Source organism: Osmerus eperlanus, chromosome 15, assembly GCF_963692335.1.
Source record: "Osmerus eperlanus chromosome 15, fOsmEpe2.1, whole genome shotgun sequence".
NCBI classification, from domain to species: domain Eukaryota; kingdom Metazoa; phylum Chordata; class Actinopteri; order Osmeriformes; family Osmeridae; genus Osmerus; species Osmerus eperlanus.
The window spans coordinates 12396267-12409552 of NC_085032.1; the positions used below are offsets into that span (position 1 = coordinate 12396267).

At 48.2% G+C, this 13286-nt stretch overlaps 2 protein-coding genes across 11 annotated transcripts in view; one reads left to right on the top strand and one right to left on the bottom strand.

Annotated features, from left to right (window-relative positions):
• LOC134034697 (5'-AMP-activated protein kinase subunit gamma-2-like) overlaps window positions 1–2200 on the bottom strand; it is a 23804-nt gene extending 21604 nt beyond the window's left edge. For 4 of the 7 annotated variants that reach the window (XM_062479231.1, XM_062479230.1, XM_062479229.1 and 1 more), the window contains exon 1: window positions 1678–2200. In XM_062479231.1, the coding sequence (XP_062335215.1) occupies window positions 1678–1767 (90 nt within the window). In that variant the 5' untranslated portion in view covers window positions 1768–2200. The remainder of the gene's footprint in view (window positions 1–1677) is intronic. The other 3 variants (XM_062479227.1, XM_062479226.1, XM_062479225.1) reach the window with 2 other exon arrangements.
• Window positions 2201–2930: 730 nt separating this feature from the next.
• galnt11 (UDP-N-acetyl-alpha-D-galactosamine:polypeptide N-acetylgalactosaminyltransferase 11 (GalNAc-T11)) lies at window positions 2931–13245 on the top strand. Of its 4 annotated transcripts, none has more exons than XM_062479238.1 (12): window positions 2931–3355; window positions 5643–5915; window positions 6131–6254; window positions 6737–6903; window positions 7088–7216; window positions 7318–7567; window positions 7700–7817; window positions 8500–8652; window positions 9106–9324; window positions 9504–9608; window positions 9874–10011; window positions 12046–13245. In XM_062479238.1, the coding sequence occupies exons 2-12, from the start codon at window positions 5681–5683 to the stop codon at window positions 12172–12174; spliced, it is 1767 nt and encodes a 588-aa protein (XP_062335222.1). In that variant the 5' UTR covers window positions 2931–3355; window positions 5643–5680; the 3' UTR covers window positions 12175–13245. The 4 variants fall into 4 exon arrangements, with proteins under 4 accessions (XP_062335222.1, XP_062335220.1, XP_062335219.1 ...); XM_062479236.1 differs by having other exon boundaries at window positions 2933–3247; window positions 12043–13245; XM_062479235.1 differs by having other exon boundaries at window positions 2934–3355; window positions 12043–13245.
• Window positions 13246–13286: the final 41 nt, after the last annotated feature.

Genomic DNA, 13286 nt, shown 5'->3' on the forward strand with positions numbered 1-13286 from the left:
TGCTCAAACTGTTGTAAGTCAACTGTCCAACTCAGGTAGGTCATTACTAACACACGGGTCACTATTACACACTGATATCTGGCTTTCCTCAAATGTACTCTGACCTCCTTTCCTCTCTATCTCTGTGTGTGTGTTGCTACCAAAGTTCAGTGTATCCAGGGGATTATGTGGTTCCATTGACAGAGGTAGACAGTGCAGTAAACACTATAGCAGGCTGCTGTCCCCATACAATACAACAGCAGACTGGCCAGTGCACCACAACAGCACAGAGACCTGTGTGTGTGCCCTGCTCTGCACACGTATAGACGATCAACACACAATCTCTCTACAGAAAGATAGACAAACATGCGTTCTTTATACGGACATATTGACAAACAGAACACCTATTCTATACATAATGTAGGGAACATTATGTGCAGACAACACCTTTATTGGTTCAAACAAGACACTGGCATTTGGCTGTCTGTGGAGGAGTGTGTTTTGGTTTTGATTGATAGGGTTTTTTTGGCAGGGACTGGTGTGTAGGCCTGTGCAAACATAGATTATGTTTTTTTCAGTCTGTCTTTTTTCAAATAAACAGATGAAGCTGACAAGAAGTCCTTTCATACCATGGAGCAGACACATGGGAAAGGGGCTGAGCTATCACTACGCACAACAAGAGTGCATTGTTGTTTTTGAATGTTGTTGTTGATGATGAGGATGATGATGAAACGCATGAGTGGACCAAGGAGCCATTTCCTGTGACCATGGGAATGGCTCAGAGAGTGAGAGTGAGAGCCTGTGTTCGGAAGGATGGAAAACACGATTGTTCTCACAGGACGATCTTCATGAATCATCAAAAATGAGAGGAGAAAAGCATGAGATTGAGCAGATTGCAGAACTCTGCCCCTATTTCTCCTTGCAGACTGACCTTTTGCCTAATGCACTGTAACACACTGAATCATGGGTAGTGTGGTTTATATATGACTCAGTGGCTGCTGGGTAATGTCGTTTTTCTGTGTCAGTGATGGGAAGGTCATCTCTCCTCCCATGCGGCTTAGCCTAGTAGTTATTATAATGGCTGCATTAACTGCCATTTGGTGATGAGATTACTGGACTCATTAAGCCTATACCTTTTAGGGTTTGATTTGAGATAGAAAGAGAGAGAGAAGTCTGGTGTGCATTGTGTTTTCTACAGGATTGGCAAAAAAACTCACATGTCCCCAAATGCATGAAACTGAAGAAGTGCATGCTGTAACTTTACGAGTTAAATTCATTAAATGTCAGCACACCCAATTCCCACGTTCTACTCCGGTGTTCCTAAGTGCTGTGGGAAACGCCTCTATTTAATAGTTATCTTATTGTTGTTCAACATTGTAATAATACTTTTTATTAAATGTTCATGCTGCTGCTGTCGTAATTAAAGGTGCGGAGTGGCATATATTTCCTGAGTCCTGTGGGGACTTATGTTCCCCTGACACAGATTCAAGATAATACTATACTACATACTATAATACTGTAGCTATAATACTATAATACTATAGCATGCATGTCAGCTGTCCGACAAACACAAACCTGCCCCGCCCACAACCAGGCTACTGGAGGGGGAAGGGGGACGCATTATGTCCATCAGTAACAGTCCCTATCTCCATACTACAGGAGATAGGGAGATGTTGGTAGAACGTCAGTCACACTCACGGGCATGTTCAGCCGAAGCGATCTCCTCTTCCTTACACTCTTCTTCTTCACGTCTCTCTTCTTGGGGTCCGCCACAGTGCTTCCCATCATAAGAAAGACAGAAAACTCGATGTTTTGTGTAAAAGTAGCCTAGAAACGTTTAGTGTCTGTCCGGAAATACCTATATCGTAGGTATATGTTAGCCTACGTACCACCGACCACTTGGGAGAGGTGGACAGGACAGCTTGGTGTAGAATATTGAAGCTGGGAACGTTCCTCGCTGCAGGATGATTCCTATTTCCTACTGTCTATATCCGCATTCATTTGTTGTAGATGCAACTTCGACGGGATCAATAATCCGTTTAAGAACCCCACCTAGTCTCACGCGCAAATATTCGCCTATCGAAATTGCACAAACAAAGCTGATGTGTTGATTGGAATGTGCGCTCGCTAGTGTAGGTGCGCGCTTTAGGTTTGAGATGGATCTGCGAAGAGCTTACTGTAGCACGCACGCTGACTGGCCGCCAGTAAATAATAGCTCCCACCGTGGCAGGACTAGTGCCAACTGATGCGTCAAGCTGTGCGCACAATTCCAAGATGTCACTTTCCTTCTATTTTACACTGGTTCTGGGCTGATGATGATAACGCCGATGCGGTATCAAAACAAGATCATGATGACAGTCAGACGTACAATCAGAGTTGAGTGCGGTCTCATAAAACCATGCTAGAATATCACGTTGTTTCACGACTGTTACAAATAGAATAGCTCAGTTATTTGAACTTTCTGAGTGGAGCCCATGGTCGATGTTTCTTCTTAAGGGCGGACACGGCCACCCCGCGGTGAGCACGAATATTAATCTACATATTCTCCAACATTTCTACAGTAGTGCTTTTGTCAGAGAAACGCTGTTTTTTGCACCTTTTCACCAGTTCCCCTTTTCGAGTTAGTTTACCTTTATGTGAATTCAACAGTTGATAGAAGTGTATAGAATTAGGCCTACGTTTTTGCATCTATCAACTGCCTAAGACCTGCATCTGTAACAGCACATACAACAGCACATTTTTTCATGCTAGGATAAACATTCAATAGGGTAATCCAACATTAGTATAAATATGTACATATAAATGAAACAGTGGGCAACATAATTTGACGGATGGATTGGTTGCAGCATTATCATTGACTGTACGCACGAGGTCACTGCCTACTCTACTTTTGCAAAAGCGTTTAGACTCAACCGCAATGCGCTTTGATTGGTCAGAACGGTAAATCCCCAGCGCTCGATTGGATAATGTGTGCTTTAAGGAAAAATATTATTATATTTCCAAGCACTTGCAAACTAGCTCCATCTATCGACCACAATTCTTTACTTTACGGTGTTATATAGTGTGTTCTGTTCCGCCGAATACAAGGGCATTGAAGGGGGAGCAACACGACAGCAAGCTAACACGCCTCCGAGCTGCACTGGGGGTTGAGGTGCAGGACACGGATTTGGACGGGATGAAAAAGCGGTGTGTCACAAGGAGCTTACGGTAGCTAGCTAGCCTACTTGGCTAGTGCTAGCAGTGTTAAGCGGACTCTTCACTGTCAACAGTAAGACAACTTGGATTTGCCTGTTGCCTGCTTGTCTGCTCATCTAAAATATCTGGATATTTACGGGTTTCATACACGGCTTGCATATCGGGATGATCCAGAATCAAGGTAGTTTAAGTTTGACGATTTTATCCCATCTAGCTAACATTAGCCAGGGGTTTGAATGAGGGAACAATCTAAAATATTGTGTGTAGTGTCGTTGGAATGTAGGCTGTAGCTTGCGCAGTGACGTGCCAGCTCGCTCGCCACACACTGGCCAGCCATAAATATCAGAGCAGCTGTGATTGAGTTTTGTGATAATAAAGCTAAAGTGTAACTGCAATAGTCTCTATCCTTAGTAATGATTCCGTGCCAACATCAATAAGGATTATACATCCTTATACATACGCTTATCCCGTTAGCTCAGTTAGCTAACCCAACCATCCAGTTGGGAGCTTGCTGGCATCCGCTAATAATTCCTTAGGAACCAAATCCAAACAGATGATAGCACTGATGTCAATGATAAGCTGTTGGCCATTGATATAGCGGTATGTTGTTTGAATACTGCAACGCTGTATCCAGTTATTGCCTTTGTTAGCGATGTTTCTATCCTCTTCCCCTTTCCACACTTCCACACTTTCCACCCCAGCCAACTTGTCTACCTATTAAATGGCCAGGCTTCTCCTTTTCAAGGTAATATATATCCTTGAGGTGGTGATAGGTATACAACACTGGACCTCCAACCATTCACCCCTGCATATTGTTTCAGTTGGAGAGAGGTGGGAGAGGATGAGAGAGAATGATGTAGATTGGAGAGAGAGAGAGAGAGAGAGAGAGAGAGAGTGTTGGATCAGAAGAAGAGCAAGACATTGAGGGTAAGCAAAAGAGAGGAAGGAAGAAAAAGTAGGAGAGACTAGAGAGGCTGAGAGCAGTGTCGGTCAACAAGCTCTCTGATGTTACTTTGGTGGCCTTTGTACCCCCATGTTCATAGAGCAAGGTCAGCATCTAGAAATATACTGTGTGTGTGTGTCCCAGGTCAGCACAATATCATTTACAGTGATAGCATCATGATCTCTGGCACAGATCACCCTGCCTTTACAGCCAGGGATCAATAGATGTGTCTGTGGCCTCAGCACAGTGTAATCAATACCTCTCATACAGCCCTCTTCTGTCATCTCTATTTAAGTACACAGGACTACCTAAAGGTAGCACGTACAGCTAGTGACAGAGAAAGGACCGGATGCTGTGTGAATGCTGGATGTGAGGTCTCAGTCATAGGCTGACCTGGGTCATGGACTCGCTCACCCAAAGGCATTGACAGGTTTGGTTCTGAGAGGAGGCCCAGGTGTTTAGTGTAAGCATGTTCTGATAACCTAAGAGACTTCCTATTATATTTAGTCACCCAAGAGAGATGAGATCGTTCCTCCAGGTAAACCAGAGGAACAGCACTGCAGAATGGATAACAGTGGGGTGCTGGAGGGGGAGTGTGGGGGGGGGGGGGGGAGTGGGGTGCTGGAGGGAGTACCTAATAACATTATCTAATAACATGCCATGTTATTAGGTAATGTTCTGTTTGGCAGCCGGCCCCCTCCCCTGCTCATCAATTGTTGATGAGGTATTGAGTTCCTCTCGGTGGTGGTGTTGCCAGGCTCCATGCTGGTTAGCACTGCTGCGGGCGAGAATGTGTGTGTGCTGTGTAATAGAAAGCAAGTGTGTGTGTCCTGTGAGGGTGGAGTAACAGGAAACATGCTGATCCTCTTACAGAGTGTTTCATGCAGTCAGGGATTCAGTGTGGTTTTCTTGTCAGTTAAGAGGCTCAGTAATGCTGTGTAGAATGCTGCACACTCTGAGTATAAAGAAGACAGTGTCAGAGCCACTGAGGGATACTGACAGGGCGTTTAAAGAGGTTGGTTTGTGTACATGGTTACTGTCTCTGTCAGCATGAGTGTGTTCCAGGTGGGGGGGGGGGGGGTTAATGGGTAACCCTGCTCTCCAGACCTTTGTCCTTTAGGCCAGTCTAGTTTGAGGCTAAAATGGGAATCTTTCAGAACCCGGGGGCAGCATTTTGGTAGTAGGTGTGTGTGTGTGTTTGTGTGTGTGTGTGTGTGTGTGTGTGTGTGAGAGAGAGAGGGTTAAAGTGTTTCTTTGGTGATGTTTTTAAGCAGGTTATAAATAGCTTGATTTTTTGGGATTGTTGTTGTTCTTCTCAAAGGAGGAGACTCAGCAGGAGAACTCCCTTGTGTCATCTCTCTGTGGTTATGTGTGTGGTTTTGAAGTACTAGCTCATAAGAAATGCACAGGCTTAACTGTGTTAACTCTCTGTCTCTCTCTCTCCCTCTCTCTTCCTCCCCCCTCTCCTTCTTCCTCTATCCCTCTCTTCCTTCCCTTCCCCCTCCCTCCCTCCCTGCTGTCCTAGGTGCTTGCTGAGGGTGGTGTTAGGATGACAGGGCCACCATGGGCAGCGTGACTCTGCGCTACTTCTGCTATGGCTGCCTCTTTACCTCTGTCACCTGGTCTGTCCTCCTCTTCCTCTACTTTAACCTGGGCCAGGACCAGGGCCGCCCCCCTCCGCGGGCCCCCCCAGGGCTCCAGAAGCAGGGCCGCCCCACCAAGGCCCCCGCGGGGGCCTGGCCGAAACACAACCAGGCTGGGGGGGGCCTCAAAGGAGCAGAACTGTCCCCTGAGATGGGTGAGTCAGCCTGGGGACGTCCGTTTAGAGTTGAGCCTTAAACTAAGGCCCCCCCCAGGACCCTGGAGGGCTAGGGTCCTGGGGTGTTCTTATTTCTGTCCTCTTTGGCCAACGCATGATGTCTCCTGGCCAGGCCCCGCTGGTGGTCTGTGTGTGGTCTCTCTCCAGGTGTGGAGGGGAAGCTTGCTGAGTCAGACTGTGTTGTTGGTCTTCAGGTATGATCTTCAGTGAGCAAGACCAGGAGGTGAGGGATACAGGATACCACAAACACGCCTTTAACGTCCTCATCAGCAACCGTCTGGGATACCACCGGGATCTGCCCGACACCAGGGACCGCAAGTACGCCAGGGGGAGGGTGTGTGTGTGTGTGTGCGTGTATATCTGACTGTCACCGTTCTTTGTGTGTTTTCTTCTGGCTACAAGAGCAGAGTGTGCTTCGATGAGTGTCACACGTGAATTTTGTATTGATTGGAGTGATCCACTGACAGCAGATATCATGTAATGTTTTCCAGGGGCGATGATTGAGCATTTCAGTCACTCTGACAGTCTGGAAGCACACACACACACACACACACATGGTACTAAAGTACCACACATGGTAGACTATGAGCTGTTAGGACAGATTCCTGTCAGTGATTGGTGGAGTCAGGAGAAGCTCAGACAAGTTGACTCAGCAGTACAACCCTGTGAACAAGTTAACAACAAATAACAGTTTGTGTTCCCTCCTCTGTTGGTTCCCCACCTCCCTCCCTTTTCGTATTTCTTTATCTCTCTCTCTCCCTTCATCTCTCTCTCTGTCTTTGTCTCTGTCTCTCTCTCAGGTGTAGAGACCGGATCTATCCTCTGGCCCTGCCTGCGGCCAGCGTAGTGATCTGCTTCTTCAACGAGGCGTTCTCTGCCCTGCTGAGGACTGTTCACAGTGTGCTGGACCGTACGCCTGCCTACCTGCTTCATGAGATCATCCTGGTGGACGACAACAGTGAACCAGGCAAGCTGCTGAACCAGATTACAAGCTGTAAAAACAAGCTATAAGATAAACCTATATATAGATTATACTGTATGTTCACATTAAAGTCTCTCTTCTTCTCTCCTGTCCTTTCATCCCTCCTCGCCTCTCATCTCTCCTCTCCTTTCATCTTTCCTCTCCTCTCATCCTCTCCCTCCTCCCACAGAGGACCTGAAGGAGGATCTGGACCGGTACATTCAGCAGAGTCTGGCCGGGACTCGGGTCCGACTGGTCCGGAACCAGAAGAGGGAGGGTCTGATCAGGGGCAGGATGATAGGAGCCTCCCATGCCACAGGTCACTATACACTACACGCTACATCCTACACGCTAAACGCTACTAGTATGTACAAGTATGAACCATCCTCTCTCCCCCTCCTCTCCTCTCCCCCTCCCCAGGCGAGGTGCTGGTCTTCCTGGATAGCCACTGCGAGGTCAACGAGGCGTGGCTCCAGCCGCTGCTCGCACCAATCAAACGTGACCGCCACACGGTGGTGTGTCCTGTCATAGACATCATCAGTGCCGACACGCTGGCCTACAGCCCCTCCCCCATAGTCCGAGGGGGGTTTAACTGGGGGCTCCACTTCAAGTGGGACCCCGTCCCCCCCTCTGAGCTCAACGGCCCCGATGGGGCCGTGGGGCCAATCAGGTGAGACTCAACCCTTACACAAACACATACACACACACACAAACCTGAACTGATTGATTAAAACCAGCATTACAGACTCTCCAATAATTGCTCAGTGTGTGTCTGTATTGATCTGTGTAACTCCCTTCCCAGGTCCCCGACCATGGCTGGTGGGCTGTTCGCAATGGACAGGAAGTACTTCAACGAGCTTGGCCAATACGACGGCGGGATGGACATCTGGGGAGGGGAGAACCTGGAGATCTCTTTCAGGGTGAGAGACCACACGCACACACACACACATCTCAGAGACACTCACTTTTCTTTCTTTATCCTTTCTCTCTCTCTCTTCATCACACACGTTCCTGTAGCTCTGATCTGTGAACTGGCCGAGCAGTCAGTGAAGGCCAGGACCCCCAGTGTTTATGTGTTGGCTTGTGTACACTAATGCTACGCCTTAGCTAACTCAAACAAGCTCTGTCACACGCTGGATGAATGAGCTTTTCCACATCCCCTGGCCCCTGACAAAACTCTCATGCTCTCTTCCTTGATTCCTCTCTGCAAAACAAAATCTACCTGTGGGTACAAATAAAGGAACCTGAAGACCAGGGTTTCCTCCAAGGAGTGAAGGAAAGGAGTAATCCCATGGAAATTGAGCCAGGTGCTGGGCCAGAGGGAGGGTTAGATAGGTTGGTACTGTGTAAAGCTGTGTGAAGCTGGCCAGCGGGTGTATATTTACATGGCTTGAACACTGTTATCCTTCTGACACACACATTCCTGTCAGGGTTTTAATTTCCCTATCCTTCGACCACATAAGAACCACAGGTTTTTCGAAGTGAAGGCGAGGTCTCTTTCAGACCAGGTCTAAAGTGTGCAGGCTTCCACTGTGTTATTCTTTGGTGTGACCGGCCTCAACCCCCCCCCCCCTCCCTTCCTCTCTCCCCCCACCCCTCCAGATCTGGATGTGTGGGGGCCAGCTCATGATCATCCCCTGCTCCAGGGTGGGACACATCTTCCGTAAGCGCCGCCCCTATGGCTCCCCAGGGGGCCAGGACACCATGGCCCACAATTCCTTGCGGCTGGCGCACGTCTGGATGGACGAGTACAAGGTAACCACAGCGACCCCGACAGCCAGTCAGGACCACTTAAAAAGAAGGAAGAGTGTTCCCTCAGCAGCTAGGCCCCACACCCACCTTACTTCCTGTTAGTGGCTGTCCTTTCCTGTTAGGCCAGGAAGAGGACTGGGCCATGTAATTTGAAGAGAGGAAATCATCAAACCTAAATCATGAAATGCTTCATCTTATTTTTAACTTCATTTGTTTTTATGACGCAAATAGCTGAGCTAGCCTGTGATCTCTCCTTCTGCCGCCTAGATGATTGCTTGTTAATCGCCCTCCCAGCTCAACATCTCTTCCTGTTAACACTACCAACACGGATCTGATTGGACTTAACAATGTGGAGAGACTACCAATCACATTGTTTTGACATCCACACTGCCTGTACACTCACCACCATCCTGCCTGGATCCTCCCTCTTCTGCTTCCTGTCTCTTGTCCTAACAGGAACAGTATTTCGCCCTGCGTCCAGAGCTGCGAGAGCGTGCGTACGGTGACATCAGCGAGCGCGTAGCTGTCCGTAAGCGTCTGGGCTGCCAGAGCTTCAGGTGGTACCTGGAGAACATCTACCCAGAGATGCAGCAGGTCTCTGCTCACAACAAGCCCCAGCAGCCGGTCTTCATCAACAAGGGCCTCAGACGCCCCAAGGTCCTGCAGAGGGGAAGGGTAGGAGAGCTCCCCCATCCCTCTGAACTGCAAACTGTCTCTTGTCTGGGGAACGTTTCTGTTAGGGAGTTTCAATTGGCAAGCACCCAGGGGTATTCCTGACCTGAGAGACTGTAGGAGGAGCAAACACACACACACACACACACAGTGAAGTGTTTAATGAGGTTTGTCTCCCACAGCTGCGTAACCTGCAGGCAGATCGGTGTCTGGTGGCGCAGGGTCGACCCAGCCAGAAGGGCGGCGCTGTGGTGGTACGAGCCTGTGACCCCCACGACCCAGAACAGGTAACACACATACACACACACATACCTGCACACACAAACATACACACATGCACACACATGCTGATAGTCACACAAAGATTCTCTCACCATCTCACTCACTGGCTCCTCCCCCTCTGCCTCCCCTTCTGCCTCCCTCTCTGCCTCCCCCTCTGCCTCCCCCTCTGCCTCCCCCTCTGCCTCCCTCTCTGCCTCCCTCTCTGCCTCCCTCTCTGCCTCCCCCTCTGCCTCCCTCTCTGCCTCCCCCTCTGCCTCCGCCTCCCCCCAGGAGTGGTCGTATGACGAGGAGCATGAGCTGATCCTGGCGGGGCTGCTGTGTCTGGACATGTCGGAGATCCGCTCCACCGACCCCCCCAGGCTGATGAAGTGCCACGGCTCAGGGGGGTCCCAGCAGTGGTCCCAGGGGGTGAGTTACACACTCCTCTCCTACACACCTCCTATATACACCTCCTACACACCTCCTATATACACCTCCTACACTCCTCCTATACACCTCCTACACACCTCCTATACACCTCCTACACACCTCCTATACACCTCCTACACACCTCCTACACACCTCCTACACACCTCCTACACACCTCCTATACACCTCCTACACTCCTCCTATACACCTCCTACACACCTCCTATACACCTCCTACACACCTCCTACACACCTCCTACACACCTCCTACAGTCCTCCTACACACCTCCTATACACCTCCTATACACCTCCTATACACCTCCTACACTCCTCCTATACACCTCCTACACACCTCCTATACACCTCCTACACACCTCCTACACACCTCCTATACACCTCCTACAGTCCTCCTACACACCTCCTATACACCTCCTATACACCTCCTATACACCTCCTACACTCCTCCTATACAACTCCTACACACCTCCTATACACCTCCTACACACCTCCTACACACCTCCTATACACCTCCTACAGTCCTCCTACACACCTCCTATACACCTCCTATACACCTCCTACACTCCTCCTATACACCTCCTACACACCTCCTATACACCTCCTACACTCCTCCTATACACCTCCTACACACCTCCTATACACCTCCTACACACCTCCTACACACCTCCTATACACCTCCTACACACCTCCTATATACACCTCCTACACACCTCCTACACACCTCCTATACACCTCCTACAGTCCTCCTACACACCTCCTATACACCTCCTATACACCTCCTACAGTCCTCCTACACACCTCCTATACACCTCCTATACACCTCCTACACTCCTCCTATACACCTCCTACACACCTCCTATACACCTCCTATACACCTCCTACACTCCTCCTATACACCTCCTACACACCTCCTACACACCTCCTATACACCTCCTACAGTCCTCCTACACACCTCCTATACACCTCCTACACTCCTCCTATACACCTCCTACACACCTCCTATACACCTCCTACACACCTCCTACACACCTCCTATACACCTCCTACACACCTCCTATACACCTCCTATACACCTCCTATACACCTCCTCTACACCTCCTACACTCCTCCTATACACCTCCTACACTCCTATACACCTCCTACACACCTCCTATACACCTCCTACACTCCTCCTATACACCTCCTATACACCTCCTATACACCTCCTATACACCTCCTATACACCTCCTACACACCTCCTATACACCTCCTACACACCTCCTATACACCTCCTACACTCCTCCTATACACCTCCTAAACTCCTCCTACACACCTCCTATACACCTCCTACACTCCTCCTATACACCTCCTACACTCCTCCTATACACCTCCTACACTCCTCCTATACACCTCCTACACACCTCCTATACACCTCCTATACACCTCCTACACTCCTCCTATACTCCTCCTACACACCTCCTATACACCTCCTACACTCCTCCTATACACCTCCTACACACCTCCTACACTCCTCCTATACACCTCCTACACTCCTCCTATACACCTCCTACACACCTCCTATACACCTCCTACACTCCTCCTATACACCTCCTACACACCTCCTATACACCTCCTACACACCTCCTACACACCTCCTATACACCTCCTACACACCTCCTATACACCTCCTATACACCTCCTACACACCTCCTATACACCTCCTACACACCTCCTATACACCTCCTACACACCTCCTATACACCTCCTACACACCTCCTACACACCTCCTATACACCTCCTACACACCTCCTATACACCTCCTACACACCTCCTACACACCTCCTATACACCTCCTATACACCTCCTACACACCTCCTACACTCCTCCTATACACCTCCTATACACCTCCTACACTCCTCCTATACACCTCCTACACACCTCCTATACACCTCATACACTCCTCCTATACACCTCCTACACACCTCCTAAACTCTCCCCTTCTCTTTCTATGTTCCCTCCTTCTCCTCTCTTCCAGAAGAATAACCGTCTGTACCAGGTGTCTGTCGGCCAGTGCCTCGCTGTGGTCGACTCAGGCAGCCCCAAAGGATACGTTGCCATGGCGATCTGCGACGGCTCCCAGTCCCAGCAGTGGCAGATGGAGGGCTGATGGTGATGATGTCACTCCGCTGCTTGGTCAGTCACACACACACACACACATGGTTGAAGGCTCACCGCTGCCCCTCTCTTCCTTGAGGACAAGAGAGGAACTGCACCCTGGGGAATACACAAGTATGTCTGTAGGACTTATTCACACACATGCACACTCTCAGGTCTGAAGACTGGTGGGACTACTTCATACAAGGAATAGATGTTTCCTCAACAAAAAACAAGGAAAGAAGGATGAACAAAAATAAAGAGGGATGAAAAAAAAGATTGAGGTAATATAAGGAGATTGCTGGTCCATCTAAATTAGAACTCTATTCAGTGTCCTATATTTTAGAGAATATTTTTGCAATGTATGATGCAAGCGTTTAAAAAATGTACAATCATGCTAAATTTGAACATTTAATTTTATCCTATTTGCACAGAGCTCTCATTTGAGACAACTGAGAGGAAATGTTAATATTCTCAAGTAAATCCAAAAGTGTTTACTAAGAACCTGTTTTAGAACATTGTTTTAATGTTTTTTATATATAAAAATGTTTTAATTATCTGTCCTTGTCTGCTGATGTCCTACCGTGTTTGGCATTGAGCAGGCAGTGGAGTGATAATTTTTCGGTTGAATATTGGATCACTGGAGTTTAGTTTTGTGTTGTTTATGTTTTGTTGATATTAAAATACTGGGCAGCTCTTAGTCAGAGGATCACATGACCCCCAGGTCCAGATCTACTCAGAACTACAGATCCCATGTTTGTCAACATGGGCATATATCCAGCGTAGTGAAGGGAAATCGTATTGATCAGAACCTTATACAGATTAACATGACATTTTCTACAAAGAAGCTCCAATGTTTTCTTTGTAAAGAATTGTTTCGAGTATGCAGTTAAGATTAGTCTCTGTGGCTACAGGAAAACCCATAATACTAGCAAACTTCCTTCCTGTTCTTTTCCTGCCCTGAATCTACGGCTTTTTTTTCTTAATATCATCTATAATGTTTTTATTTTAATTTTGTTTGTATTAGGTATTGTTCTCCTTTTCAGATGATGCAACCAAATACATGTTTTAATTGAAGTAGGAACATGATCCATTGGCTGTTTTTTAACCACCCTGTGTCCATGT

Coding starts and splice junctions, on each gene's coding strand:
- galnt11 (XM_062479236.1), top strand. CDS start 5,681: ATGGGCAGCGTGACTCTGCGCTACTTCTGCTATGGCTGCCTCTTTACC. Junction 6,255..6,736: donor CCCGACACCAGGGACCGCAA/GTACGCCAGGGG, acceptor TCTCTCTCTCAG/GTGTAGAGACCGGATCTATC. Junction 6,904..7,087: donor GGACGACAACAGTGAACCAG/GCAAGCTGCTGA, acceptor CTCCTCCCACAG/AGGACCTGAAGGAGGATCTG.